Source organism: Stigmatopora argus, chromosome 3 (assembly GCF_051989625.1).
Source record: "Stigmatopora argus isolate UIUO_Sarg chromosome 3, RoL_Sarg_1.0, whole genome shotgun sequence".
Classification (NCBI taxonomy): domain Eukaryota; kingdom Metazoa; phylum Chordata; class Actinopteri; order Syngnathiformes; family Syngnathidae; genus Stigmatopora; species Stigmatopora argus.
The window spans coordinates 17,638,167-17,658,648 of record NC_135389.1 but is presented as its reverse complement, the minus strand read 5'-3'; the positions used below and the strand labels follow the sequence as shown (position 1 = coordinate 17,658,648).

Here is a 20,482-nt window from a genome sequence, read left to right as displayed (position 1 = left end):
TAAAAAATGATGTAAATATAGCTCAAAATAGTTACTTAGCTGCCATTGACAGCAAGACAACCAGTCAATTTTAACTGGAAAGAGTGGAACATTCATACATGGACCAGCCCTCCCAGTTTAATTGACTTTGACATCTATCCATGTCAAGGGTTTGCAACAAGCATTTTTAAAAACGAATTTCTTAGATTTACTTTTTTAAAATAAAATTTCCTTTGATAAGTACATTTATTTTTTCTTAATTCTACACAAAGAAATGAATTACTAATTCTTTTTGTTTGACTTTCAATGAACCAATCTGCAGGGGCAGAGTAAAAACACCCAAACTGTAAAAAAAACGTTTAATAAATGTACAAAAAAAAAGTACACATTCGGAGACCAGCACTTCCCAAAACGCAGCTAGTCGAAGTATGTTCTGTACAGACATAAAAACGTTCATTTAAAACAGGCGGCTCTTCCACAAATGAACTGAAATTGTTTGGCACATTGGAGCGCCAAGAAGAATGAGCGAACATTCAAAGTATGATGTGTTCCTTTTGAAACAGAAAATGGAGTCACAAATGAGGAAATAAACAAAAAATATATACAGTGTACTTGTGTGTGTATATAGCATATCTAGTAACATATATAGAGTATTATACCATACTTTATCTGGTACATAGAGTTGTGGCGCCCACTGAGGGTCCTCAAAACCATCTCTGTTAGCCTTAGATTGTAAAAAAAAAACACTGACCGGCATTTAAAGCGTACATGAAAGGTCATTGTATTGATTTAGATTTTATGACCCACTGGATGTCCGCCAATCAGAATTCAGCTTAGATGAGGACTGCGACCAAGATGCCCTGCCAGTATAATAAATACTCTATATAGTCCCATTTACTGTATGCATACACACAGGCACCCATATACATTTTGTTTCGTTAAGCGTTCAAGTCCAACGTTATGTGGTGTTCAACTTCCTTTTCTTCAGCCGATCCCTCCAATTGTCAGGAAGCGCCTCAAAGTTGGCGTTCTTGTTTGCCTTTCCCCTGAAAAAAAAAAGAAAAAGAGAAGGAGTTACAAAGCCGAAAGAGGGGAGGGGAGAGGAGAGGAGAGGAGAGGCGATTGAACGCACGTGATTAGCTGCTGTTGCCTCCAGTCTTCGATGCCCTTCTTGCTGAGCTGTTCTCGGTCTTCGTCGCTGGAGCTGCTCTTCTCCTCCTCCTCCAGCTCCTTCTGGATACTTTGCCACTTCTTTACCAGGGACGGCATTTTTGTTTTGGCCTTCTACCGTACGGGGAAGAGCGGTTCAGTATGACAACGCTAGCGACTAGTACTGCACGATATGATGGCAATGTCAAACTTTTCATTCAAGTTTAACTTGTCTGTCGCCGTGAATAGAACTGTTCCTGTAATTTTGGGGTTCTGTATGCTGTAGCCGTAACGCCGATCGAACTCATCAAATGGTATGAAATAAAACGAGCCACAGGCAAGACGAGTCAACTTTTGACCTACCTTGTCCTTCTTGGTTTTCTTGGTCTTCTCCACAGTTGCGGCTTTGGGTTGTTCCACGGGTGGCTGAGGCTGAGGGGGCGGCGGCGGTTGTGGCGCCGGAATGGGCGCCTCGCAGGGGACCAGCGGCGCGGATGCGGCGGCGGGGACGCCCCAATAGACGGGCGCCGTCACGACGGACGCTGCGCGCAAGTTGGGCAAAGTCACGTCGCCGCCACGAAGGTCAGAGAGTGGAAAAGTTTTACCTGTGGTGGCGACGTGCTGCGTGTAGAGGATGGGACTACTTCCGATGACGGCTTTGTTCAGTTGCCCGGCTTTGCGTTTTTGACCTTTGCCCGGGGGACAGGAGGCTTCTGGGACCTGCTCCTAAGATACGTTCGTTGTCACTAAAGTCCAGCTCCCACGTGATTGGACGTCTGTCATTGTCAACGGGCCAATCAGAAGAGCGGGCTCACCTTGAGAACATTGGAAAGGGGCCACTCGCTATCGTCGTCTTCGGTCCCGGGGGCCGGGGGCTCCAAATCAGTCTCCTCGTCCATCTCCATCTCCACCTCCATGATCTCGCCGTCGCTGTCCGGGGGCGGCGGAGGCGGAGGGGGAGGGGGGGAATCGGGCGGGAGTGGCGGAAGCTCGGGGGGTGGGGGCGGGCTGTCAGGAAGCGGGGGCCGAGGCGGGGAACAGGCTTTGCCGGAACGGGGGGACGCGGGCGGGGCGGCGGGTGCGCAAACGGGCGTTCCTGCGCGAGAAGAAAGCCTTCAATTGAGAGGCGGAGCAAATTGGGTGTCATCTGCTGGACAAAATGTACCTTGCAGAAAGAAAGCTTCAAATTGTACAGAAAAAAAGTCTTGCAAAAAGCCCCCCAAAACAAATAACCCTTTGATTTGAGTGATTTCGCTCAAGACATGCTCTGCTACCATTTTAGAGTCACTCGTCGTAGCGTTTCTTAGCACCGCTAAAAACCCGTGGCACGCGGGGGAACTAACCCGAAGCCCCGTCATCAGACGGCGACGCGGTTTGTCCGTCCGCCGAAGTCTCCGGGTTTCCCTTGGCCTCTTCGGTCGGGAACTCCCACTGCGACGAATTGGTCAGCTCGTTGACATAAAAATAGCGCCTGTGCTCTCTAAAGATTGGGACAACAGACATAGAAGGCGGGCGTCTCAAAGCGTGGACTCGCAAGCGTGCGTCCATCCGTCCGGCCGGCACGGAACGCGTCGCGGCTGGGCCGGGCGGTCCCGTTGCAAAACCCGTCATTTGGCGCGGTTGTCATAAATCTTGCGTTTAAGACAACTGAGCCGCTTTCCCACAACGACTCACACCAAAAGCAGATATGGAAAATAATAAACAGGAAAGGCATGAAATAGACTTGGTCTGACCTGCCGGCTTCCCGTCATCGCTCCGTCTTCACCTTTCGAGCGCACGCGGGGCACCCGTGGCTTCAGAGGACTCGCTGTGCGGGCGACGCCTTTGGGGGAGTCGGAGTCCTGCAAAGTGCAAAGCTCTCCCGGGCCGCCACCCCCCGCTAACACCGCCCCTCCCCGATCCTTGGCCGACGGAAATCCCGGTGTCGCGACGGAGAGTTTTTCACGCCGGGGGTTCTGCTTGCGTCTTGCGCATTGATCCGCCCGTAGCGCTTACGATACAAAGTCTGCGAGCGCGGGGGGCGAGGCGCTGCACTTTTTTTTGTGTGGGGTGGGTGCCGGGGGGGCGAAGGGGTGTAGAGATGCGAAAGGGAAGTGGTGCGTACCTGTCCCAGTGGCAGGACCAGCCTTTAGGGGCGGCGTTAAGTTCATAATGTTTTATGTGTTCGGCGGCTTCCTGGAGCCGGCGGCGAAGATAGACCCCGTTCAGCGCCCCCTCGCGCCAGTCGGCGATCCGTGTCTGCCAAAACAAACAAACAAAAAATTTGGATATTACTGGGGATTCTTCACTCATTTGAGGGGGGGAACATATCTCACCCTTACTTTTATTGGCTTTTTATAGTAAATTTGCTGAATACACATTTCCCAGTTGTGTGTATGAAAGTGAGCTTAATAACAGTTGAAATGTATCATCACTGCCCAACCATAGTTTTACTAGCTCTAATTACAAGTGGGCTAATTTTTTATTTATTTTTTATCAGGTTGTGTAGGACAACGAGATTAAACAGACTTATTCTCAGGCAATTTATCCTGATTCAAATGTATAATTATTGCCCAAATAAAAAAATAAAAATCACACAACAAAAAAAAACATTTAGAAAAGTCACAAAATGATTTCAATATAATTAAAGAGAATACATGAAAAAAATATCTTTAAAAATGACGGAATAAAAAAAGCAGAATATAAAGAGCATGTTTTTTTTTATCTAGGGCCAGCCCCTCCCAGATCAAATGGATTTTGACATCTACCGGCGTCAATGGCAGTCAAGGAGTTAAAACAAAGACGATGAGCAAATTTAGCAACAGAGAGGAAAAATGACTTGAGAGATGACACGCCGTGATTGATTCTAATGAGAGTTTTAAATATGCAAAGCGACAAGACGCAAAAGACAAAAAGACGGGATGAATATTTAAAGCTCCTGGCGCGAGGACAGAATGGCAATTTTCTCACCTCGGTCTGCAGCAGAAGCAACTGAAAGTTGGAGACGGCCTTCTTGTGGATCCCCAGGAACTCCATCTTGCTTGTTAAGGTGTTTGCTAGCTCTCCGATCTGAAACTGATTTGAAAAATGAAAAAATCGGGCCTCTGAACGTATCGTGCGGGAGTCAAAGTTGTGATTCCTCACCCTGAGCTCAGGCGTCTCCAATTCTTCTTTTGGCGGAGCGTCTCCTTTCTGCTCGCCGTCGTCCTTCTCGCCGTTATCTTCACCGCCGACACTTTCTGGAGATGAAATTCAGATTTTACATAATGAAATTGGATGTCCAAGCCATTTGAAGCGGGAGGGCGGGAGCGAATGAACGTTCATTCAAAGTCGATCTCCGTCAATGACGGTAAGGATGGACGAGTTGAAAAAAATGATTAAGTGAATAATTTTAACGTCACAATAACTCAAATGTCTCAATTTTATACAATTTACCACGATTAAAATGAGTGACCATTGCCCAGCCCTAGCTAACATTAATGTAATGTTCTATGCAAGATAATAATCTGCTGTCAGATCTCTCACTTGAACTGGAGTTGATTAACTAATCAACTAACCTGTCTGGGTGTTTTCCTGAGTTTCTGAGCCACGACTGTTGGATTCTGGACTGGGCGCGCTGGGGAAGACGCTTTTCCAGCGTTTTTTCCTGGCGGCGCTTCGAGATCCAGAAGCATCTTGGCTGGTTTCGGAACAAGGACTGGAGCCTCCCGCGCTACCTTCGCCTTCCTCTAGAGCTTGAAGTTCCGCCTAAGAACCACAAGTCAGGTTGAACCAAGTGATTGGACAAGACACTCTACCATAAGTGGATAAAAACAAAATACATTTTATTTATTTTCTTTGAAATCTAACGGAAACCTTTTATATTGATCAACTACCTGGAATAACCTTTAAAAAAAGCAACCAAGCCCACCTTCTTCCTCTCCAGAACCATCTCCAGCTCTACCGTGTCTTCTTCCGGCCCCCCTTCGGCGTCAGAGTTCTCCCCCGACGGCTTCTTGCCATCGGAATCTTTCTCCGCCGTTGCCGGCGCGCCGGAGTCCGGCATAGGTGGGGCCGGGGATCCCGCCGCTCGGCCCCCTTCGCCGTCAGAGTCCAAACTGGCCCCGGCCTCGTCCAAACCTTTGAGGAGTTTTTTCCTCCACTTTTCTTCTGCGTCTTTGACTTCGGCCGGGATGATGGGAGCCAGCAGGGACGCGGCCACGCCGCAGCGTTCTTCTTCTTTGCTGGTCAGCCCAACTACGCTCTCCATCAACTCCTAGGAGCAAAAGGAAAAAAATGGGAGAATTTCAAGAATCGGCTCAAGAGCATCAGGTCCATTAACAATGGACATGTATAAAACAATATAAAACTTAGCGATTGACGCGACTATCGATAGGACGGCTATTCCCGTCAATGGCAGCCAAAGAGTTACCGTATTTTGTAGCATATAAGCCGCACGCTTAAAATTGCCTTAAAATTGTTGAATTTTACAATTTCTCGCGTATAAGCCGCCCGAGATTCACAATTTTCACCTCCATATTTATGGTTTAAATAGGAATGCAAATGTGTTACTTTGAAGGTAAAATCTTAAGAAAAATCATCGCATGTGGTATTTCTGAGACAGTATGAATCAAAAGCAAATTATTAGGGTCATTATCATAAGGAAGTTAGTAATGGTTGCTTTCTTACTGCAAAACAGAAAATAACCAACAAATGGTAAATGTTAATTTGCCGACATCTACTGGTGAAAAAAAAGAGTAAGTCTTGTGCGCATATAAGCCGTCCCCTTTATTCAGTCCTCTTTTTTTAGTTGCAAATATGGCTTATATGCGAGAAAATACAGGATGTGCATTCCTATTGTCAACCAAGATCTTACTGAACTTAGATTATATTACAGTGAGCGTAATTAAAAATGGCTGCACAAAATGAAACCAACCTTGACCTTAGTTTCTTGAGTCGACGTGGGCGCTGCAGCTGGGGCGCTATTGCTTGACGTCCCATTTCCGTTAACGCTGAGACTACAGAATTTTTTTACAATGTTAACAGATCCGTGAAACTGTCGGACATTTTTTTAATGGATTCGCTTACCTGTTGGCCTGTTGTGCCAGTCTTTGCACCTGATCGGCCAGGTAATTTGGCAACTCCCACAAGACTTCATTGGTCTGAGTGTTCCAGTAATAATGGCAACCTGTGTTATCTTCCCACACTTCCTGCCAGTCCCCCATTTCAACACCAACTGGAAGAGTGAAAATAATAAATATGTCAAGTCATTTTCGAGCTATTTTTTGTAGAGAACTTTCCTTTTTGGAAAGGGTGAAGAAAAGCCCCGCGACCCACCAGGCTTATAAAATACTGAGAGAAACCCTGGCTTTACCCTCATAGCAGACAGTGAATGATCATGAAAGTTATCGGATTTGAATTTCCAACTTGATACTTTTAGTTTTAATCCTACAGCATTTTCATATTTACCTGTAGCTAATGAATACTGAGTATTGAACGCCAACTGTCCCACACTTGTGCCGGACTGTTTCGCTTCTACTTTAGATGAGTTATCAGGTTGACCCGTCGTGTCCTCTGAACTTGGCTGAGTGGTGATCGCGTCAATTTCCTGTTAAAGCAATAAAATATTGGGATATTTGTGACAAGGCTGTGTTTTTTTTTTAAAGCCCTGCATAAAATTGTACTTACAGCCATGAAATTCGCTAATGTACTGTCAATATCACCAGGCTTGTGCTGAGAAGTTGTAGTTGGTCGGGCCTCAGTTGCATCCTCTTCATCGCTATCTGCATATGCTCCTAGTAAGGATAACCCCTCTAGAAATGGACAAAAACGGGAATGAAGTCGAATATGATTGCGTTTGATTTTTTTTGCCCATAATTATTGAGATTTACCGGTTGCTTTGACATTAGGGGCCTTCATATTGTTAGTTCTCGATCTAGTAAAGCGCTGCCCTTCTCCTTCTTGCTCTTCTGCTGCAAAAAAAACGTCAAACAAAGGAAGAAAAGAGTTGACTACAACCATTAGGGCTAAGACGCCGCAAGTGAAGTCGTGCTTTGCTAAAGCTAACAGTTCACTCAAAGCAAATTAGTTGGTAAAGGCGCCATTTTGACTCAAGATAAATTCTTGCTCAATTACAAGCTTCGCCGTTCAACGTTCACGCTACATTTCAACAGTTGGGAAATTTAAAAAAATACTTAAAGTGCGTATATGTCAAATATGGGCGCAATTGCCGTTTTAAGTGGCTGCGGTTATTACTCGGAACCTTTAGCATTTAGCTGACATACCTTCGGATCCCGATAGTCCTTCGTCCCTCTCCCCGGTATTGCCGCTACGGACACCGGAAGGAGAAAGTTGTATAATTGTTCTGCGACCGACAGTTCCTCCAGCAGGACGAGTCTTTTTCTTCATTCCGGCTAGTTTTCGGACCTGCTAGGCTGCGAGCCTCCGCCTAGCCAAGTCGTCGAAGCTAGCCTAGCACAAAGGACGGAAACTGTAAACCAACACGTCCGGTGGATTTCCGGTCACGTGTTCACGTGCTAGCTAGAAACTACGTCCATAACTGGAATTTGCGTGCTTGTGGAGATGCTACCTAGTGGGGGCAAAGACACAGCGGTTATGATGTGTGTGGACGCTGAGAAAAGCTGTACAGTGCACTTTTGTTTACGCTATTGGTCATATTTATCGTTAAAGGTTTCATTTGAGTTAAAATAATTGTGAATAATGTAATTTCATTAAAAAAGCATGATTTTGAATAGTTGGGAAATTTGTCAGAAATGCTCGTTTTCATCTGTCATCTCCTCGTCATGATATAAAAGAAATACGTACATTAAATCAAAAAGAAAAAAAGTATGGTCAGACGCGTTTGAAGTCAGTACTGTAACTATATTATTTGCGTAAATTGCAGTGTATAAGACTATGGACATTATTAATTGAGCTTCAACGAAAATAGCCCCTACTAAAATGGCCGCCACGTATGAACGTCGTTTCCCCGTTTGTTATTAGTCTGCCGCCTTTCTATTCTATTCGTATCTATGTATAGTGAACGATCTTCTAGCTCGTTAGGAAGCTCACAAGGTTCCGGGGCTGGGCGTCGAAAATGTCATGGTTTCATCATTAAAATGGCAAATATTTCTGTCTTTTTGTGGGATTATGGATTAGAACGATAGGAGCTGCATTGTCACAGTGCAAATTCTTAATTTCACGGTGTCGCAGAGGAGACGCCCATTCATGTTGGAATATAAAGAAGCAAGTTCTGAGCAGAAGCCAGAAGAGCCGCCCAGAAGAAGCGCGGGCCCTTCCAGGACTCCCAGGGCAAGCACGGTGGGGACCGGATCGAACACGATGGGGGGCACGATGGGACTGATTCTCCACTGGCTGCACGACGTGGCCGCCGTGACCCTCCTGAAGGCCCGGAGAACTTTATTCCAAGCTGCTGTCCTTTTCTGCGTTCTGGGTCTCCTGCTTTGGGTGTCCATCTTCTTATACGGCAGCTTCTATTACTCCTACATGCCCACCGTGAGCTTCTCCGCCCCCGTGCACTACTACTTCAACTCGGATTGCGACGTATCAGCCTCGGAACTGTGCTCCTTCCCGACGGCCAACATCTCGCTCCTAAAGAACGATCGAGACCAAGTGATGGCTTTCGGGCAACCGTACCGTATATCTCTGGAGTTGGAGCTCCCCGAATCTCCCGTCAACGAGCAGCTGGGCATGTTCATGGTGAAGATGTGGTGCTACACCAAAGGCGGGAAGGCGGTGTCCTCGGTCCGACGTTCCACCATGCTGCACTACCGTTCCAGTCTTTTGCAGACCCTCAGCACGTTCTTCTTCTCCCCTTTTCTGCTGAGCGGAATGACCGAACAAAAGCAGCTGATCGAAGTGGAGCTTTTCCCCGGCTACAAGACCAATAGCTACCAGCCCACCGTGGGCGCCGTGATCGAGATCCAGTCCAGACGGGTCCAGATCTACTCGTCCCAGCTCCGAATCCACGCCTACTTCACCGGCATCCGTTACGTCCTGTACAACTTCCCGCTGATGTCGGCCGTGGTGGGCGTGGCCACCAACTTCGCCTTCATCGGCGCCGTGGTGCTCTTCAGCTACCTGCAGTTCCTGTGGGGCGGTCTTTGGCCCCCGGATCAGGTGCGCGTCAAGGTCATGATCGGCGACAGCACCCGAATGCAACAGAGGAGGGAGGACGTGAAGAAGCGCATGGAGAGGGAACATTCCCAGAAAGAAGTGGATTCGCCCCGGGTGATCGGTCCCGTGAAGGAGGAGGCGGACGAGGGGGCGCCGTCAAAGACCTCCTTTGTGATCGGAAATGTCAGCCATTCGGAGAAAGACGGCTCAGCTGACCCCGGACCGCCGGAGGAGACGGAGAAGAGCGAGACCACGCTCCGACAGAGAGCCGGGGTGACGTCAAAAGGAGTGGCCGATTAGTCGGCCATCTTGAAATTTAGCATTCGCTGCCATTGACGACGATAGACAAGGAAGCGAGAGATTAATTGCGATTAACTGTACAGTGTTGAATTCCAAATGAGTATTTAGCACACTTGTCATATGAGTGAAATAATCTATTTTTCACTCGCACGCTAACGGGCAGTCAAACATACCGTATTTTCACGACTATAAGGCGCACCGCATTATAAGGCGCAGCCTCAATGAATGACATATTTTAATTTTTTTTCCATATATAAAGGACACTGGATTATTAGGCGGCCTGTCTATTTTGGAGAAAATTTAAGACTTAAGTGCGCCTTATAGTTGTGAAAATACGGTAATTAACAGAGATTAATTAATCGAGTTGATACGATTAATCTCCTGTGGCGTATTGGATTTTTAAAAAAAAATTAAATGTACAGTAGCATGAATCACATTTCTTTTAACTCAAGTTAATGCGCAGTCAAAGTAATTAATTTCCTTCCTGTTAACTCATTGCCTGCCAGGCCAATCAAATGAATCAGACATCTATCGCAGTCAATGGCAGCCAAAGAGTTATGCATTCCTGTGATCGACTAACATGTTACAGAACTTATATTTTATGACAACATGCGCACTTAGAAATGTTACATTTCCCTTGTTAGCTTTTATTTACACTGGCTGGTTTTAGATTGTAGCACTTTTTGATCCATTTAATATGGCAGGTCAATTTATGAGTTCATTAAAAAAAATGAAGTAAGTTGGGTGGAGCCTGTCATAATTCCTGTATTATTTTTCAAACGTTGTATTCTTGCATACAGTGATATAAAATGGCACATATTGTGATCCATTTTTTTCCCTTATTGCACAGCACTAGTGTTACGTAACGATGCATTTGTAGCGCATTTAGTAGTTAAAAAAATAGTAGCATATATTACAAAACTGGGATGGAAAGTTTGAAAAATGTATTTATTGTTTCTCAGAAGTATGTTATGTTACGGTGTTTTAAGTTATGTGTTTTTGGTGTCGTGTCGGTATTTAAGACGGAGATGTTTGGAATTTAAGCTCAGGTTGAAGTAAGTTATGGTACCAAAGATATTGACAGATTTCCATGTATTCTCTAGTTATGCTCATTTTGTTGGATAGATCAATAGAAAGCTGTTTCTTCTTATAGAATAAAAACGTTAACGCAAAAGCAGTTCTTTGTTGTCTTTTAAGTTAAATTAGAGGTTGAATATGATGAATTTTATGAAATTGGTGGTGATAAATGTCCAATCCATCTGCAGGAAGCGGCTGAAAATCACCAGAAAGTGAACAAAAGTCAACAAAAAATGGGTTCATGAAATGGAACGGGGAAAAAAAGGACATTAATGATCTTCATTCCAAATCACATTCCTAATTTAGCATATGAATTATGCATTGCTGCAGATGCGCTAAGAATTCTTATCCATCACTTTTATTAAAACTATCACCCTAAATCACGTAAAAAGAAATTCTGCAAATATACATTCCATGTCAATCGCACACCAAAAAATAACATCATGTAAAGCTATAAAACGAGATGACATTTTGAAAGCTACTCTTTGAACCTTCATCTTCCTCCTCTTCGTCACAACAATTTGCCCAGGACAGAAAAAAAGATCTAAAATTAATATATGGGGGCTAAAAATAAATACCTGTTGACAATCGTGAAATATACTGTACGAAAAATGGCAAAAGTGTGAACAACCCCGAAAAAGGATGAAAAATTGCCCCTAAAAGACAAGTTTCGTCTTTTCTGTTGTTTAAAGCAACTCAATTTCAACATGAGACGTTGACTTCTTGGGCACTTTTGAAGCTTCATCTTCCTCCTCATCGTCCGAACAATCGGCCCAGCGGCCGACCCTCCTCACCCCCTCGGCCACGGCGGGCGCGTTGACGCACGGGTTGTGATCGTAAATGACCAACTTGAGTCCCCTCAAGTGGCGCAGGCCGGGAAAACGTCGGATTTGATTGCGATCCACGTCGATGACGGCCAGGAAGTGCATCTCCAGCAACACTTTGGGGAACTCGGCCAGCTCGTTCCCGGCCAGCCAGATGCTCCTCAGTTCCTCCAGCTTCCCCAGCTCGCCCGGTAGGCGTCCGATCCGGTTGTAGCCCAGGTGGAGGGTCTTCAGGTTGGACAGCTGGCAGACCACGGCCGGGAAAACCGAGAAGCGGTTGGCCTCCAGCCACAGGGTATTGAGTTCCTCCAGTTCCCGGAGCTCCTCGGGGAGCCGGAATAGTTTGTTGTTGCCCAAGTAGAGGATCCCAAGGCGGGGGAGCTTACAGACGGCGGCGGGGAGCTCCTCGAAGCGGTTGAAGTCCAAAGCCAGGAGCTGCAGTTTCCTCAGGAGCCCCAGTTCTTCGGGCAAGCTGCTCAAATTGTTGCCGCTCAAGTAGAGCTTGGCCAGCTCCCCAAAGACGCCCGGGGCCGCCGCCGCTGCCGGCAAGCGGCGTAATTGACAGCCGCTCAGATCCAGGGTGCCGTCCGCCGGCCTTTCCGTCAGGTCCCCTGCCAGGAAGCGCCGGCAGCGCTCCGACGGGAGGTAGGAGACCAGGACCCGCGTGGCGTTGCCCATGCCGGGAGTCCCAGAGTGGATGGTCGTCTGAGGCCACCCGCCCGCCGCTTTTATCGGCTCAGGTGATAAGAGGCGGGGTGGAGGAGACGGGAGGAGGCGTGGCCTGTCCTTGAATTTTTTTTTCCGCCAGGGGTCCAAACAAAGGGGGCAGATTGAAATCCTTCCTTTTTCAATTGCTAAGCGGACGATAAATGGTCATTTAAGAGGGGGGGTGCAAACTTTTGTTCTCCGAAGGCCGCTTTTGAAAAAACTAATGCAAGGATTCACTTTTATTTGTTAAATAGATGCAATTGATGAATGTTTGATGAATAAGTCGCGGAAAATCTCATCTCATTTTCTGAACCGCTTTATTTTCACTAGGGTCACGGGGGGTGCTGGAGCCTATCCCATCTGAATTTTGGCCAGAGGCCCCCGGGGACACCATGAAATGATGTCCAGCCAATCGCAGGGCACAAGGAGACAAAGCACAACCATTCACGCTCACACTCATACCTAGCGGCAATTTAAAGTGACCAATCAGCCTACCATGCATGTCTTTGGAATCTGTGAGGAAACCGGAGCACCCGGAGAAAACCCACACAGAACATGCAAACTCCACACCGGTGGACATGACCTGAATTTGAACCCAGGACCCCAGAGCTGCGAGGCGACGCGTTAACCACTCAGTCGGCAGGCCATTAGCGGAAAATCACAAAAGCCAATCGCGGAATGACCTCGGCAGCTAACGTCAGACACGTCGCCGATTATTGTCCGGCATACCGGATCCAAGTGGATGGAATGTCATGTTCCTTATCAGAAGAGCCACTGGCAAATGTTCACTGGCAGTTTTTTTATAGCACGTCCTTTTCTAGCTAGATGCACTTGAGGACTAGCGAGCTCCGACTAGAAACCACAAGTACCCACGCTGAAGAACATGAAGAAATTATTCAATATTGTCGTTATTCAGAGACAAATCTAGCCGAACCTTTTACTCATTGAGGTCTCCAGATTGCCCCCAAAATCAAGGAGAACACTCAAACAGATTCAGAACTATCGAAATTGCACACAAAAATATAGTTTATGTAACGTTGCCTAGACGCAAAAAACATTTTGTAGACAAGTTCTTATTGGTTTTTGTCACAGAATACAAAATTGGAAATGGGAATTATCAAATGCTGGATTCATTTGGTGACGGCAGCATTCTCGTGTCATTTTTAACTAGGGCAGCTAGCTCACATGCTAACCATCCAAAAATGGTATACTATATTCCTGGAATTTAGCCATAAACACAACAATTTGTTGGCCACATGTCATTGTCACTTGGTCAAAGCAGTTTTCAGGGAAATGTTTGGATTAAAACAACAGAAAAAGCTACTTACCATATGCTCCATGCTTTACCGTTTGGTCCAAGAGAAAAAAAAATCAGGGATTTGATGGGCAGCGTTCGGGTTGTTTCAATTTCCTGTATAGTACATATTCACCTTTTCCCTATAAAACCATTAACCGGCCTCACAGTTCAGAGAACGAGAGTTCAATCCCATGTCCAGACCTTCCAGTGGAGAATTTACATGTTCTGCCCGGACTTGCGTGGGTTTTCTCCAGGTACTCCAGTTTCCTCCAACATCCCCAAAAAAATCCAGAGTAGGCTAGTTGAACACTGTGAATTGCCCCTCGCTATGATTGGTTGTCCGTCTCTTTGTACCCTGCGATTGGCTGGGATATGCTCCGGCACCCCCCCGCGACCCTTGTGAGGAGAAGCGGTTCAGAAAATGAATGAATGTTGGGTTTTGGTAAAGACAAAACCCTACTAGCACAAAAGTGCAGGGATTTGTTATGTTTTGGTTCTGGTCTTGCGAGTCCTGAAAGTCCAGCATTCGTTAGTAGTGACCCGAAAACGCCCGAAAATGAAGAGGAAGTGACTTCATTTCCTCGTCGCATTAACGGTAGTCTGAAAAATCCGGTTTATCCTAAATTACCCAAGTTTGTGTACGGATGTGGTCGGCAGGTTGTAAGGTCAAAGGGTAAAAGCTACTCCTCTCTTCGGTTGAGAACACAGCCATCTTGGATTTAACGAAGTCAAGTGAAATTGATGCGGTGAGCCTATTTTCAATCGTTGATGGCCTTTTACAAACGACGCGCCGCTTGGCTCCATCACACGAACGAGAAAAAATAAGCCCTGACGTCTTCCTCAGTCTTTTTCACGGGGGGGGCTAAAACTAAGGGGGGGTTTCCTTTAGCTGTTAGCTTCATCGAATTGTTGCTGCAGCCTCGCAAACGGAACCTAGATTGAGCCGAGAAAGAGGCGTCCGTCTCCGGTTGGGTATGTTGAATGCGGCCTGCTTTTGTCGTCGTTCACAGCTAGATTTTGTTTGTGTTTTTAAAGAAAAAAAGGCACGGGGAGATGTTTTTCGCGCTTGCTTCGCCGTAACGCTTTAGTTAGCTGAGCTAACGCCATAGGAAAGCACGGAGAATGCTAGTTAGCTAAGCTAACGCCATAGGAAAGCACGGTGAATGCTAGTTAGCTTGCTCCTCTGCTATGTAGCGCTTAACATCGCAGACAAATCCTCAAAAGGATGCAGAATAAATGCTTTATTGTGCATAACCATGGAACGTTTAACAAAGTGATAAACGCGTGCACGCATTTGTTCGATAACGGTAATCGAATTTGCGCAAAATGTGCTTTCGAGGTTTGAAGTTATCATATTCAGTGTTTCAACGATTTTCATAGTTGAATATCAAAATAGGAATCCTCGGTTAGATTCATCGTATGCAATTGGCTCATAACTTCAAAACGGGTTACAATGAACGGTTCAATAACAATGGCTGCTTGAAATATAAGTAGTAGTGCAATATGGGTATATTTGACTTGACAAGTAAAGTTAAGCAGCCAAATTCGCAAAATAAAGCGGACAAAAACATTTTTTCTTGGATAACTATTGAAGGTGTACGAAAGAAAAACGCGTTTCTATCCTTTATTAATAATGGCAATCAGACCGGCAATCGTTAAAAATGTTTTGTCAACATTCAAAATAGTCATTCAAAATTTAGAGGAATTATTTCAATATTTAGAGGAATTATTCCTATTCGTTTAATGGTAAACAGTTTCTACTTAACCCAGAAATTTACCTCAAAATAAATGGAACCTTCCTTCATGTTTACATGTTAACTCATTGATCGTTGCTACCTTCACAGTCCAATTGGCATCAATGTCAGTGAAACATGTTCACTCACTGCCTTCCCAATTGTAAGAAATCCAACTATAGCTAAAATATAGATGCGAACAATTTGTACCAAAGTATTCTAATTGCTCACACGACTTTCCAAGACCTATAAAAGACATTGCACATGCCTGAGTCCCCTGCTAACGTGACACACACGTGGATGCACGTTGCGCGCCGCCTCTCCGCCGTCCGACGCGTGAGAAACGACAATTCTGATGAGTCAAAGGACGCTCCTTTGTCCGTCCAGCCTGGCCTTCATGATTCATCATGTCTACATCATGTTTCCTCTTTCTGCAGGTGACAAAAGGCATGTTTGGGTCCAGAAAGAAATTTGCCGAGTTCGTTGAGGTGGTGGACAACGACTTCACCGATGAAAGCATGTACTACAACCAGCCGTCGATGTTCCCGCATCGGTCGGACAAAGACGTGAGCGGTCGCTGGCGTGACGGACCGTCTGTCCCGTGGATGATTTTTTTTAAAATTTTGATGGATAACAAACGGTTCTCCTGCAGATGCTGTCGTCGCCTTCGCCGTCCTCGTCTTCGGGGCAGCTGTCGCAGCTCGGCGCCAGTCTCTACGGTCCGCAGAGTGAGTGGGAGGATAGGCGTCCGGTCGTGGGACGTCCGATCGTCCCGTTGCCGGAATTTGAAAAGTCGGGATCGCTAGTTGACGTCCAATGCGTTTAAACTGGGAGGGTCGGAAAGGAAAAGAGGCAGAGACGTTGACATTGAAAGCTTATTCCACTTATTCTGTGTCAAAATTAAATTGACTAAAGTAGGAATTATTGCCATTTTATTTGAATTGGATCGCCGTCATAATTATAAAATATGTATTGCGACAAAAGTCCAACTCAAGAGGAAAAAAAACAGGACTACGAGAATAGTCAAGGAATAATGTCGCAATATGACGAGAATTAAATCATATTTTGTAATATTATGAGGGACAAGTTGTACCGTTATGAGAACATACATTGTAATATTACCGGATTCAAATCTTAATATTGAGATTCAAGTCGTTTTTATGTGATGCAAACTGGAAGTTTTGGGGATGTAAGATGTGTGTCAACATAAAACTACTCTTCGGGTAATAATAGCACATAGAAGGGAAAAAAGTGGGGAAAATATCAAGATAAAAGTCATATTTACTTAATCATCAATTTCGTCCAATGATGTGGTTAAAATAGTCATGCTACGTGACATTACGGACATTACGTGAAGGGAAAGTTGTTGGCGGTACGCCGACTTCAACTTCTGGCGACGCAAAGGTCGCTCTTAATACAAAATGGCACGCGGCGTCATCATTTGTCTTTTGTTTGTCTTCCGGCAGGCGCGCTGGGCTTTTCGGTGCGCGGCATGGGAAACAGCACGCCTCAGTTGAACCGAAACCTCACGCAAGGAAGCCAGCTCCCGAGTCACATCCCCCCCACGACCGGAGTCCCCACCATGTCCCTCCACACTCCTCCGTCACCCAGCAGGTACGCTTGACCCGGCCCGCCGATGCGCCCACCCACCCGACGGGCGGATGACTGAAACGCGAGCGCTCCTTTTTGACCAGGGTTTCTTTGCCCATGAACACGAGGAACATGCTGAACCACTCTCAGGTGGGACAAGGCCTGGGAATGAGCGGAAGAACCAATAGCATGAGCAGCTCGGGACTGGGGAGCCCCAATCGTAGCTCCCCGAGCATCATCTGCATGCCCAAGCAGCAACCGGCGCGCCAGGCCTTCACCGTAAACAGGTACGGAGCCCGTGTTGTCATGTGTACGCTACCGTTTGTCAAGGTTGGGAGGACCGGAAGGTCTTCTTGGAGCTATAGTCTGTGTGTGGGTCGGTGTTTGGAGAAAACGGGAGGTCTTTTCTGGGATTTGTTCACCATCTTGTCAAATTTGCCGTCTGTTTTTGTTTTTGTTTTTGTTCCCGCAGCATGTCGGGATTCGGAATGAACCGCAACCAGGCTTTCGGGATGAACAATTCGTTATCGAGCAACATCTTTAACGGCACAGGTTAGTTAGTATGTCGGAAGCAAAGTCCATGGCGCCGTTCTTTCTTTTGGGCGTATCCGATAAATTTCGCCCGCTGGCCGGCCGGCAGACGGGAGCGAAAACCTGGCGGGCTTGGACCTGTCCGATTTCCCCGCCTTGGCGGACAGGAGTCGGAGGGAAGGAAGCGGAAACCCCACCACCGTGCTCAACCCACTGGCTGGAAGAGCGCCTTATGGTAGGCTGAAAAGCAGAAAGAGAAAGAGAGTGGAGTCCTATCGATGTAGATTTTTAAATTGTTAAAATTGAAATGCAGTTCAAAATGCATGTATTTTTTGTTCAGTTAAATTGGCACTCAAAATACAGTTGTAGCTTTTTTTGAATTGAATAGTTTCAAAAATAAAATACAAATACTTGAAATTCAATCCAAATGATAACCATGTTTAAATAGCTTTTTAAAATAACAATTAACCGTTTTGGAATGATTAGAAATCATTATTTTAAAAATGAATTTCGCGTAGTCTTGTGGTCATTAATGAAGTACTTTGCTTTAAGACCTTTTAGATGAATTTGGACCACTTTTTTTCGCCATTGTCGCCGATTTGTAAGCCGTTTCTTTTGCTTGTGGTCTGCCTTCACGCTAACCAAGTGGGCATGGTGACCAAACCATCGACAGAACAAACGCAGGATTTCTCCATCCACAACGAGGACTTCCCCGCGCTGCCCGGCCCCAACTACAAGGATCCCTCCTTGACCAGCGACGACAACAAAACCGTAAGAACTATTCCAGTCCATTGCATGCAAAAAAAACAACGGCAGCGTTTGTGATCCCGCATTCTCGCTCAGAACTTGAACTCCACGAGCAAGAGCGTGTCCAACGCGGATGGGCCCAAATTCCCCGGCGACAAGACTGCTTCGGCGCAGAACAACAACCAGAAAAAAGGCATCCAGGTCTTGCCTGACGGTGAGCAGGCCACGCCCCTCCCATCATAAATGGCAGAGGTCGGAAATGAATTTTGTGATTTTCCTTTTTTTTTTCCTTCTTTCTAGGTCGGGTCACCAATATCCCTTCGGGCATGGTGACCGATCAGTTCGGCATGATCGGCCTGTTGACATTCATCCGGGCGGCGGAGACCGATCCCGGGATGGTCCACCTGGCGCTGGGGAGCGACCTCACCACGCTGGGGCTCAACTTAAATTCGCCAGAGTATGACGACTATATTTCTTTTGCGTAGTGCTGTTCGACATGACCGTATATATTCAAATATGCACGTACGCTACCGTAGCCCTCGGTACTCGGTCTTTTGGTCGCCCGGAAGGTTATTGATAATAACCATTTAAATTGTTGCTCAAATTCCCTCAATACAAACTGGGAATTACTATTTAGTCATACTTAATGCCCTATTAATTATTAGGCTAAAGAAAAGCTCCAAATTTTCCTGGACTTTTATTGGAGAACTTGTTAAGACCCTGACTGACGTAGCTTCTTAAAGGGACAACACATGTACATACAAACTCTTATACAGTCACAGGTCGGCTCAGTGAAACTGCTCATAGCCATTGTTGGCTTTTATTGATGCGCAGACCGTGTTGTTTTGTCGCCGGTCTTTTGCTCGCACGTTGTTTGGGTCCGGGCGACCAAAAGTCTGGCGACCAAACGACCGCACACGGTAGCACTCGCCTAGGCTTAGTTTCCAGCGTCAATTTTTAAAAAAAAGCTTCTCGTCAACACATTAAAAAGTGAGTATATCCCAGCCTATGGATATTTTGACATAAAACAATTCATATGGCGAAGGATTTTTTATTTTTTTTTATTTTTCATATCGCACAGCACTACTAGAAAATATGCTAGCAATTGACTGACGTCTGCTCGCTCTCCCGGTAGAAACTTGTACCCCAAATTTGCGTCCCCGTGGGCATCGGCACCATGTCGACCGCAAGACATTGGTAAGACTGACGAAGAATTAGTATTTTTTAAAAATATGTTCTGTGTACAGATATCATGTAACACTTTGACTTTTGTGCAGACTTCCACGTTCCATCAGAATACTTGACCAACATCCACATAAGGGACAAGGTAAACCTATCGAGGGCAAACGTTTGACATTTCTTTTCAGCTAAGCTCTACTCTTGAACAATTGAAAATACGACGGTCTACTTGTCGTCCCTTTTTGCCGTCGTCCGTCCTCCAGCTGGCCGCCATCAAGCTATCGCGATACGGCGAAGACTTATTGTTCTACTTGTACTACATGAACGGCGGCGACTTGCTTCAGCTGCTGGCGTCCGTAGAACTGTGAGTAGCCGCCGGGCGTTACGTCCGCTCGCCCAAAAAAAGATGACTCTGCCCTCGAAAACGCCCGCTTAGCTTCAATCGGGACTGGCGGTACCACAAAGAGGAGCGGCTGTGGATCACGCGGGCGTCCGGCGTGGAGCCCACGCTCAAGACCAACGCCTACGAGAGGGGCACCTACTACTTTTTTGATTGTCTTAACTGGAGAAAAGTGGCCAAGGTAAGGCCAAAAGTCAGCTCATCTCTTTAAAAGGTGAATTGTCGCTTTGAACGCCTAACCTGGCTATTTTGAAATGTGACATTTCTCACATGCTACTTTTCACCTAAATACACAAAACCTTTTTTTTTTTTTTTTTTTAACGGGGCAATGGCCGCATTTTATACGCGCTACACGAGAGGAGAGATTGGACGCGTATCAATAGCGATGGAGTTAACTGACGCAAATGTTTTTGTTTTCTTCGCTCACTGCAAAAACCCCAAAGGAGTTCTACCTGGAGTACGACAAGCTGGAAGAGCGGCCCCACGTGCCCACCACCTACAACTACAACCCGGCCCAGCAGGCCTTCTAAGGCCACGCCAGCTGTTCCTGCACAAAAAGCTGTTGTCCACGGAGGGCGGCCTGCTTTTATTCCCGGAACTCCCACCCCTCCCTATCATATCTGCCCTCTCTCCCTTTTTTTGGTCTTTTTTGACTGCAGGGAAAAGGAAAAACAAAAGCCCACCATCATCATTACCACCACAACCACCACCACCGGCCGGCCGGCCACCCACCCTAACCCAAATTGGACGCTGCCCAGAACACCCAACACTTTAGTTTTTATTCTATTTCTTTGGTTTTTGTTGATTTTGTGTCTCGTTTGGAGCAGGGTTCCTTCCGTGTTATGTTTACGTGGGAGTCTGACTGAGCCTCACA

General features: G+C 46.2%; 4 protein-coding genes across 9 annotated transcripts; 2 read left to right on the top strand and 2 right to left on the bottom strand.

Annotated features, from left to right (window-relative positions):
* Nucleotides 1-324: 324 nt before the first annotated feature.
* fnbp4 (formin binding protein 4) lies at nucleotides 325-13,721 on the bottom strand. Of its 6 annotated transcripts, none has more exons than XM_077597209.1 (18): nucleotides 13,460-13,721; nucleotides 7,371-7,557; nucleotides 6,978-7,055; nucleotides 6,775-6,899; nucleotides 6,556-6,694; nucleotides 6,175-6,322; nucleotides 6,023-6,104; nucleotides 5,018-5,362; nucleotides 4,665-4,854; nucleotides 4,252-4,346; nucleotides 4,078-4,182; nucleotides 3,233-3,366; nucleotides 2,472-2,608; nucleotides 1,944-2,224; nucleotides 1,734-1,848; nucleotides 1,492-1,670; nucleotides 1,112-1,263; nucleotides 325-1,025 (listed from the first exon to the last, which is right to left on the bottom strand). In XM_077597209.1, the coding sequence occupies exons 2-18, from the start codon at nucleotides 7,492-7,494 to the stop codon at nucleotides 938-940; spliced, it is 2,517 nt and encodes an 838-aa protein (XP_077453335.1). In that variant the 5' UTR covers nucleotides 7,495-7,557; nucleotides 13,460-13,721; the 3' UTR covers nucleotides 325-937. The 6 variants fall into 6 exon arrangements, with proteins under 6 accessions (XP_077453335.1, XP_077453332.1, XP_077453334.1 ...); XM_077597206.1 differs by having other exon boundaries at nucleotides 6,978-7,058; nucleotides 13,460-13,717; XM_077597208.1 differs by having other exon boundaries at nucleotides 1,734-1,854; nucleotides 4,078-4,176; nucleotides 6,978-7,058; nucleotides 13,460-13,717.
* Nucleotides 7,695-10,696, top strand: LOC144071802 (seipin-like). Its single transcript, XM_077597211.1, has one exon. It carries the CDS (start codon nucleotides 8,314-8,316, stop codon nucleotides 9,520-9,522), a length of 1,209 nt encoding a protein of 402 aa, XP_077453337.1. The 5' UTR covers nucleotides 7,695-8,313; the 3' UTR covers nucleotides 9,523-10,696.
* On the bottom strand, nucleotides 10,980-13,436 carry lrrc10 (leucine rich repeat containing 10). Its single transcript, XM_077597212.1, has one exon. The coding sequence runs from the start codon at nucleotides 12,099-12,101 to the stop codon at nucleotides 11,286-11,288; it is 816 nt and encodes a 271-aa protein (XP_077453338.1). The 5' UTR covers nucleotides 12,102-13,436; the 3' UTR covers nucleotides 10,980-11,285.
* A 291-nt stretch (nucleotides 13,722-14,012) lies between the features above and the next one.
* Nucleotides 14,013-20,283, top strand: cnot2 (CCR4-NOT transcription complex, subunit 2). Its single transcript, XM_077597210.1, has 15 exons — nucleotides 14,013-14,174; nucleotides 15,599-15,727; nucleotides 15,814-15,889; nucleotides 16,628-16,775; nucleotides 16,856-17,038; nucleotides 17,224-17,303; nucleotides 17,392-17,517; nucleotides 17,929-18,053; nucleotides 18,126-18,243; nucleotides 18,330-18,486; nucleotides 19,165-19,226; nucleotides 19,307-19,356; nucleotides 19,472-19,572; nucleotides 19,645-19,789; nucleotides 20,052-20,283. Exons 2-15 carry the CDS (start codon nucleotides 15,611-15,613, stop codon nucleotides 20,136-20,138), a joined length of 1,575 nt encoding a protein of 524 aa, XP_077453336.1. The 5' UTR covers nucleotides 14,013-14,174; nucleotides 15,599-15,610; the 3' UTR covers nucleotides 20,139-20,283.
* The last annotated feature ends 199 nt before the right edge of the window (nucleotides 20,284-20,482 follow it).